This window comes from Puntigrus tetrazona, chromosome 10 (genome assembly GCF_018831695.1).
Source record: "Puntigrus tetrazona isolate hp1 chromosome 10, ASM1883169v1, whole genome shotgun sequence".
Taxonomy (NCBI): domain Eukaryota; kingdom Metazoa; phylum Chordata; class Actinopteri; order Cypriniformes; family Cyprinidae; genus Puntigrus; species Puntigrus tetrazona.
In genome coordinates, this window is record NC_056708.1 from 15,780,572 (window position 1) to 15,790,285 (window position 9,714).

The 9,714-nt window shown below is 39.6% G+C and overlaps 1 protein-coding gene across 1 annotated transcript; it reads left to right on the forward strand.

The window, feature by feature from the left end:
- The first annotated feature begins 43 nt into the window (after positions 1-43).
- LOC122352468 (trace amine-associated receptor 13c-like) lies at positions 44-1,084 on the forward strand. Its single transcript, XM_043249872.1, has one exon. It carries the CDS (start codon positions 74-76, stop codon positions 1,082-1,084), a length of 1,011 nt encoding a protein of 336 aa, XP_043105807.1. The 5' UTR covers positions 44-73.
- The last annotated feature ends 8,630 nt before the right edge of the window (positions 1,085-9,714 follow it).

Below are 9,714 nucleotides of genomic sequence, written 5' to 3' on the forward strand. Positions count from 1 at the left end.
TTAGTCGTCTGATCCAGATACTGTATAAAAGTAAAGAGAGAAGAACAAACTCCTAACAGGAGGAGACTCACTCATGGCCTATGAGACAGAGGATCATGAGACTCAATACTGCTTTCCTGGCATCAACTCTTCATGTATGAAGGGAAAACGCTCCAAACATGAATACAATGTCATCTATCTGTTTGTACTATTGCTGTCAGCATGGACTGTGTTTCTGAATCTGCTGGTGATCATCTCCATCTCTCACTTCAAGAAGCTTCACACTCCAACCAACCTGATCATTCTCTCTCTGGCTGTGGCTGATCTGCTTATTGGACTTATTGTAATACCCATAGAAGGTATCAAACAAATTGAAACATGTTGGTACTTCGGAGCCACTTACTGTGGACTGTTTGCAATAATTGTTATGTTGCTTCTTTGTACATCTCTTAGTAACGTGGTTTTAATTGCCGTTGATCGTTATATGGCTGTGTGTCACCCTTTTCTGTACCCACAGATAATGACCACAACTAAAACTTTAATAAGCATCTGTCTCTGCTGGTTTTGCTGTTCAGTTTACATCATTTGGTTTGTAATAAGCAACGGATATTTCAATATGTCAGACAGAACACTGTGTTATGGCCAGTGTATTGTTATAATTACTCCTGCTTGGAGATTTATTGATTTGATCGTTTCCTTTTTATTTCCTTGTACTGTGATCATCACTGCATATTTGAGGATATTTTATGTTGTGCAACGGCAAGTGAAAATTATTAACTCTCAGATGAATGGTGTTAAATGTGTAATGGATATTTCAGTGAAGAGGAAAACTGAGAGTAAAGCTGCTCTGACATTAGGAATCATTGTGACAGCTTATCTTCTTTGCTGGATTCCATTCTACATCTGTTCTTTAACAAAACCCACAGCAATCTCTTCCATGACATTGACATTTCTAACATGGACCTTCTATATAAACTCAGGCTTAAATCCTATTGTTTATGCTTTAGGTTACCGCTGGTTTAAAGTATCAGTTAAACACATTCTAGCTCTTAGAATTTTTCAGCCAGCATCCTCTCTGATGGATATTTTTACTAATTGTCATTAATCATTTACAGCAGCAATGTATTTGCTTTTTTACTTACAGATTAAAATTAAATGAATGTGAGTTATGAATGAGGCTATCAGATAATGCTTTTTTGTGTTCCAAGGCAGCATGAAATGAAAGTTTTATTAAACAGTGAATTGTATAAATAGGATCTGTATAAATAAATAAATCTGTGTTATTATAAATTGACTTTTTTACCTGGCATTTGTGTATGCTATGTATTTTTATGCTTAATAAAAGTAACTTGCTATTAGCTCAAATTCTCAAAATGATGTGCACTTCAAACAAATGATACAGAACGCAGTAGCATGACTGGTCTTCATTGAGCCAATGTCACACCTCTGTAATGTCTATCTATCAGTTACAGCGTGCATCAAGTTCAATACATTGACGCTTGAATACACAGGCACCACATTTTCCTAATTAATCTCAATCATACCAGTCTACATTCCATTCAGAAAGCTCAAAGAGGTGTTTTCAAACACTTTTTAATTGTTGGGAAATATAGCAGGTTAGTATAAAGTTTAATGAGGTAGTACAAAGGATTGATGAGGTATGTAATGAAGGTTTTCTTCATCTTACAGGAACTCGTGGATGGAATGATAGAGGACAGATGGAGCACACACCTCACAGTAACAATGCTGGAAAGGACAGGTGTTGGAGTGGAGCACTGGAGAACACACTAGGGAGGGTACAGGTGGTACATACATGAAAGAGGAAGACCAAACACTGGAGTGATGTGAGGTGTGTGCTTATGAAGCCAACTTAATGAAGGTGCTTATAAGGTGCAGGTGTGTGCAATCAGTATTCAGGTGGCATCAGTATTCCAGTGACAAGAATCAGCAGAAGAGGGGGTTATTCATCTGCTTGGCTTCAAGGTAAGAGAAACTAGAAGATGGTAAGGTTTGAAAGAGGAACATGGAAAGACAAGTGAATTCTATAGCAAGAGGGGAGTTGTAGCTGAAATGTAACAGGATTAATCTGTTTGGTGATGGTGAAGAAACCAACATATTTGGGACTAAGCTTCTTGCGGGGCAGACACAATCTGATGTCCCAAGTTGACAGCCAGACCTTCTGACTGGGTTGGTAGCTTCGGTAGGTGGATACTTCAGGTCTTTGAAGGTCTGCTGTCATCTTGATCAGGGAGGAAGACAAACGATGTTCTTAAATCAACTGACAGTATCTCTGACTTTTGATGGATGTAGAGTTGATAAGTGTCACAGGGTGGAGTGCTAATGGCTGAAGAGTGCGAGGAAAACGGTCAGGAAAGCATTTACGCCCCACTTCAAGACCTAACCAGGTCTCCAGAATATGAGTTGGAATAAAGGACTGGCATAGAGAATAAAGTACTGGAATAGAGAAATTACAAACAGAGAGCATAACAAAAGCGGTGAAAGGCCAAATATAAAAAATTGCCAACTTAACTATTTGGGGTGTAAGGTGATACATACTACATACTATTATCCAACATCTATGTTTTTGCTTTCAGCACACAGGGGGGCCGGGAGAGCGGTGGGGTAAGGGGGTTCTTTTATGCTTGCCTTCAGTAAAAATCATTACACTTTGTCATCTTGGAATTTCACTGTGGTTCCATTGCTGTCTATAGGAATATATGTCTAGGGGAGCCCTCAGATTTAAATAAATATCTTAATATGTAATATTTTTAAGCTATTTTAAATAGCCTATCATTTAAATATCTTAAATTGCCATGGCAACTGTTTGTTGGACTTATGTATCAATCCAACTGCAACCAACTGTGGACTGTTTGACAAATACCAACCTAAGACGTTATGTTGTGTACCTTTTTGTAAAAGTATGTGACAATTTTATTTCTGACAACTCCACTGATGCAGTGTCAGTGACTTTGTTGTAAGTGCATCTACGATGGCTATGAGGAGAAGAGTAAATCATTTCACACAACTTTAAAATTAGAACTGTTCAAAGTTAACTATTTTCAGATACCACAATTTCACTTAGCATCCACTACAAGTATATCCAAAGTACAGTGAAAATATCTAGTTTACATATATTTATATAGGTAAAGAGAGGATATTTCGATTAAATGTAAATCATTCCATTACTGATTATAATGAAGCAATTTCACTACAGTGATAATCCTCACAAGAATAGCAGGGTTATTCCTATTAATGCTACCATATTTCAGTCTGCAACTTGGACTTGAGAAATCTAAATGAAATCTATGACTTTTTTTGTTAGTGCACATTGCTTTCTTTGTGGTGAACAATTCATATGTGCAAGTCAAAAAATAAATAAATAATAATAATTGTTTGACTTTGTAATCTTTAATCCTTCCTTCTAAAATTGACAGATCTTCTCTGATGATGTCACTTTAATGGCTTAGGCATGAACGTGACATCATTAACACACCCCTCAACTGCCAGTTTTTATTTCTGAATGAAACACCTACTTTACTACAAACAATCAATTTGCAGTTGAAAACAATAAGCCAAGCCTCTATATTCATGGTTTGTAATAAGCAACGGACATTTCAATATGTCAGATGCAACACTGTGTTATGGCCAGTGTATTGTTTTAATTACTCCTGCTTGGAGATCCATTGATTTGATTGTTTCCTTTTTATTTCCTTGCACTGTGATCATCACTGCATATTTGAGGATATTTTATGTTGTGCAACGGCAAGTGAAAGTTATTAACTCTCAGATGAATGGTGTTAAATGTGTAATGGATATTTCAGTGAGGAGAAAAACTGAGAGTAAAGCTGCTCTGACATTAGGAATCATTGTGACAGCTTATCTGCTTTGCTGGATTCCGTTCTTCATCTGTTCTCTAACAAAAACCACAGCAATCTCTTTCACTACCTTGACATTTCTAACATGGACATTCCATATAAATTCAGGTCTGAATCCTATTGTGTATGCTTTATTTTATCGCTGGTTTAAAATATCAGTTAAACACATTCTAACTCTTAGGATTTTTCAACCAGCATCCTCTCTGATGGACATTTTTACTGATTGTCATTAATGATTTACAGCAGGGGATTTACTTGTTTTATTTCATTTGCTGTTACTTGCAAGACAACTTGTGAAATCAATTCCTAAAAATTACAGCATGTGAAATGTATTGACATGTTCTGGTATAGGAATTACACCTTAATCAACAATATTGTATTATAAAACTTAATATTAAAGGAAAGTTCAACCAAACTTTTGAGGAAGGTAATTGTCTCACCATTGTGTAGTTCTAAACTAGCCTGAATTTTTCCACTAACACTAATTTACAGTTTAATATTACCTTTTACTTACATTGTACACATTGTATTACATTGTATCGTGTTGAGGCAGCATTACAAATACACTTTACAAATAAAGCTTCACTAGAATCAACTGTGGGAAAAAAAAAAAAATCGAAATCACAACTCTGTTTGATTTTACTTAGCATATTTTTTTACTACACTACAGCAATAAAAGCTTAGATCTGGACAGAGAGAATTTTAATAAAATGTTACTGATTATATTGAAGCAATTAATTAATGCTCACAAGAATAAGGGCTATTCTCTGCAACTTGGACTTGAGTCGCACTTAGAATCCTTGAGATAATTAAAATTGACTCTTTTTTGTTAGCACACATTGCTATTTTTGTGATGAACAAGTCATCCATGCAAGTCAATCAACAAAAAAAAATTTCCGCAATCTTTAAACCAAATCTGAAAATGTTCCTACCCTCTAAAATGACAAATCTTTTCTGATGATATCAGTTTAATGCCTTGGGCATCAACGTGACATCATTAACCATGCCCCTCCAACTATCAGTATTAATTTCTGAATAAAACGCCTACTTTACTACAACAAAATCAATTTGCATTAGAAAAATGTCATGTCCTCTATTTTCATCAATCTATATTCTGTTTCTCTCTGAAGTACATCTGTCACACCTGTGTCACGTAATACCAGTCCCGGTTCCCAGGATCCAGCACTGCCCACACAATCTCCCATTCAACACACCTGTGACATACTCATAATTAACCCTGTCCTGGTGGATTCGGGCGCTGCAGGCAATTTCGAGCATTCGAGCCAACAAGCCTTCATTTTACCTCTGTTAAGATAGTACACACATGTCACCTGGATCAGGGCCACCTGGCAGTAGGCAAACACTCTCGCTCATTCAGCAAAGGTATTGGTGACCAGACCTGGTACCGCGACGTATCCCGCTATGTCCAAGGACGCTCGGTCTGTGCCATTACCACCACACCTCGCCGTCTACTAGAAAGTAAACTCCAACCTTTACCGATTCCTTGCTGACCCTGGACGCACATAGGAGTTGACTTTGCCACAGATCTACCTTCCTCTAAAGGGTATACCACTATCCGTTAAAAACCGTTAAAGGATTTTTAGGCTGCATTACTTAGATCCGCTGGAACTGGAAACACTACTCCTAAAACACGATGTACTTCTGACATCGTAAAAACAATGGCATCTACGCTAATATTAGTCCTGTTTCTTTCTTAATCCGTTTCACAGTTTGTATCCAGACTAGATAGTGGATCAGCACTCAGAGATTATGTTCATCAGAGACCAGGACACCTAGATGCGCCAGTGGACAGATCACCAGATCCTTATGCACACACACACTAAGTCATTTACACTATCTGACACAGCTACGTTTAAAATTGAACTGAAAGTTAAGTGCTGGGCGTCCGGTCAGAGGAGAACTGGCCACAACTGAGTCTGGTTTCTGCCAAGGTTTTTTTTCTCCATTCTGTATGGATGGGGTTTTGGTTTCCTTGCCGCTGTTGCTTCTGGCTTGCTTTGTTGGGGACACTTAACTTCTAGTGATTATCGTCGAATTGATTACAGAGACCGTCTCTGCATTTAATAACAAATTGTTCAGTCTCGTCATTATACATCCCTGTCATTGTATTCTTCTGCTTTATACTGTTCAGTGCTTTGATGCAACCAGTGTTGTTAAAAGCACTATATAAATAAAAATTATTGATTGATTGATTGATCCTAGTTATAGTTGTCCATTTTTCTAAAGCCTGTACGTTAATCCCTTTAAAAGGTCTTCCCACAGCTCTCGAGATGGCAGAGGCGTTGTTCACCCACGCAACTTTGGACTCCCAGAGATTATTGTATCTGATCGCGGACCACAGTTCGTATCCAGGATCTGGCGAGCCTTCTTTCAGCTCCTTGGGACTATCCGCCGGATACCATCCCCAAAACGAATGGCCAAACTGAGCAGAAGATTCAGGAAATCTCCCGCTACCTGAACGTACCTATTGCTTACAACATCAGGAGTCTTGGAGCCAGTATTTACAGTGGGCAGAGTATGCACAGAATTCTTTTACGGCAAACTTCTGACTTCTGCTGGTCTAATGTCCCCTTCCAATGTGTTTTAGGATATCAACCAGCTCTGTTCCCATGGTTTGGGGATGCTTTGGAGGTGCCGTGGTGAATCACTGGTTCCAGGAGAGCGAGAGGGTATGGGACTCAGCACATGTCCACCTACAACAGGCAGTCCGGAGGTATACTGACGCTACCAACCATCAGAGGTTACCTCATTCCACTTATTTACCAGGAGATAAGGTATGGCTCTCCACCCAAGATATCCCTGTGCTCCAAGGATGTGTACCAAGGTTAACCTGTGAATGCATCAACACCTGACTTAAGGAAAGTACTCCTTCCACTGTTGTGACATTCTGTTTACAAACTTACCTGATGTCTCAGCGGATACAGAAGTCACCTCTGTTCACTACTTACCAAATTCACCTTTGTAAATATTGTGCACTTCAATAAATACCACAAACCTGACACCCTCTCCTTTTCTTGTGTGTGGACGTGACAACATCACAATATGTAAATAATATTGGTCACAAACTTCCAGGTCACACAGACTTTAAGTTGCATAAAAACAGACTTGTGACTTTTTATGTTCATTTCTAATCTATTAATTCTCTGTCAGTATATCCTGTATTAGCAAATGTTACAACTCATCTCTAAAAACACCAAGCCAGCATCATTATATGCATGTACAACACTGGTTTGAAACTGCAATGTACCCACTATAGAAATATGTTTAAATCACAATAATATAGAATCACACTGTAAATATCTTTTACACGCCAAAATGAATTGTGATGAAATTGGGGTGGCAATTTATATGGATGCATTTCTGAGGGCAACTTACTCTTTACAGAATTTGTCACTCTTTAAGATGTGACTTGGAGTCCACCTCAAAGATGTAAGACTAGAGTAGTCAACATTTGAAGTGGACCAAAAGCTTTCATCACTACTGTAGACTTGGACTTCAGAGATGTGTGAACATATTATAGACTATATTTATAAAAAAAAAAAAAAAAAAAAAATGTATCCAATTAGATTAAAAGTTCAAATCAAAGAAAATTATTACATAATTATGCAGCATCAGAGTGGCTGGTCAAATCAAATTCAAATTTTATTTGTCACATACACATACATACATGGTACGACATGCAGTGAAATGTTCTTTACAACCGTCCAGCATAAAGATAGAAACAAAATAAAATTTAAATGTATATATAAATATAAAATATAAGAAATATATATAAAAAAAGAAGTGTGCAAAGTAGAATATAAAAATAAAATAAAATAGAATATAAATATAATGTATAAGATGTAAAGTGTAAGTGTAAAGTGGCTGTGCAATGTCCAGTGCAAAGTGGCTAGTGCAATTGTCCAAATGTAAGTGGCGAGTATCTGGGGAAAGAGGGGTGCACATGGGAATTCCGGTATTTAGGTGCTGGGTGTTCTCTGGTTCAGACTCCGAATGGCCTGCGGGAAGAAGCTCCTCCTCATTCTCTCTGTGTTTGCCTTCAGGGAAGCAGCGCTTTCCTGAACGCAGCAGAGAAAAGAGTCCATTGTTGGGATGGCTGAGGTCTTCCACGATCTTCCTGGCCCTGGTACAGCACCGCTTGTTGTAGATGTGCTGCAGCACAGGGAGCTCAGTGCGGATGGTGCGCTCAGCTGACCGCACCACCTTCTGAAGAGCTCGCCTGTCCTGCATGGTGCTGTTTCCAAACCAGGAGGTGATGTTTCCCGTCAGGACACTCTCGATGGTGCAGGTGTAAAAGTTCCTGAGCACCTGAGATGGGAGTCTGAAGTCCCTAAGCGCCTCAGATGGTATAGACGCTGCCGGGCCTTCTTCACCAGGGTGTTGATGTGACAGGACCAAGACAGGTCCTGCGTGATGTGAACACCCAGGTACCGGAGAAACTGTCCACTCTCTCCACTGGGGTCCCGTCGATCTTGATGGGATGGTAAGAGCGCACCTGCTTCGTGCTGAAGTCCACTATTAACTCCTTTGTTTTGCTGACGTTCAGGAGAAGATTGTTCTCCTGACACCATCTCTCCAGGTTGTTGATCTCCTGAAGGTAGGCCATCTCATCGTTGTTGGAGATCAGGCCCACCACGACAGTGTCGTCAGCAAATTTAATGATGGTGGTGGAGTTTGTAGTGGCCACACAGTCATGTGTGTACAGCGAGTACAGCAGGGGCTCAGAACACAACCCTGAGGGGCTCCAGTGCTGAGAGTGAGGGAGGATGAGGTGTGTTTTCCCATCCGCACGGCTTGTGGTCTGTCGGTCAGGAAGTTGGTGATCCAGTGATGCAGGGATGGGCTGAGTCCCAGGACCTCCAACTTCGAGGTGAGCGTGGAGGGAACTATGGTGTTGAACGCTGAACTATAGTCCACGAACAGCATTTTCACATAGTTCCCTTTCCTAAAATCCAGGTGGCTTGTGGTTGTGTGGAGGAGGTGTGTGATGGCATCCTCCGTGAGACCGGTTTTGGCGGTTTGGTAGACCGGTTAATTGGTACTGGAGCCACTTACTGTGACTGTTTGTAATCATTGTTATGTTGCTTCTTTATATACAGTCACCCTTTGAAAGCATGTGGTTTTATTGTAACATTTTCAATAAATGGTTATTTCATCTCAGTTTCAACAATACAGAGAGATTAAAGTAATCAAACTAAACAATGAAAACTGAAGAAAAGTCTTTTCAAGATCTTCTGTACATGTCATTCTACAAAAATGCCTATTCTAACTGAGGAAAAGATAGGACACCCTCACATGTATTCCCTCTTAAATTGGCTCAGATCTCACACAGGTACATCACACCAGGTGCACATAATTAGTAGATCGTTACTCTGCATGTTGAATGAGGCTTGCCCTATTTAAACCTCAGACATTTAGTTTGGTGTGCTCCTGACTGTTGAAGTGAGAGTGAGCACCATGGTGAGAGCAAAAGAGCTGTCAGAGGACTTCAGAAAAAGACTGTAGCAGCCTATGAGTCTGGGAAGGATTTAAAAAGATCTCAAAGATTTTGAAATCAGCCAATCCACTGTCCGGAAGATAGTCTACAAGTGGAGGGCTTTCAAAACAACTGCCAACATGCCCAGGACTGGTCGCCCCAGCAAGTTCACCCCAAGAGCAGACCTGCAAGATGCTAAAAGAGGTCTCCAAAACCCTAAAGTGTCATCTCGAGAACTACAGCAGGCTCTGGTTACTGTTGATGTAGAAGTACATGCCTCTACAATCAGAAAGAGACTGTACAAGTTTAACTTGCATGGGAGGTGTGCAAGGAGGAAACCTTTGCTTTCCAACAGAAACATCA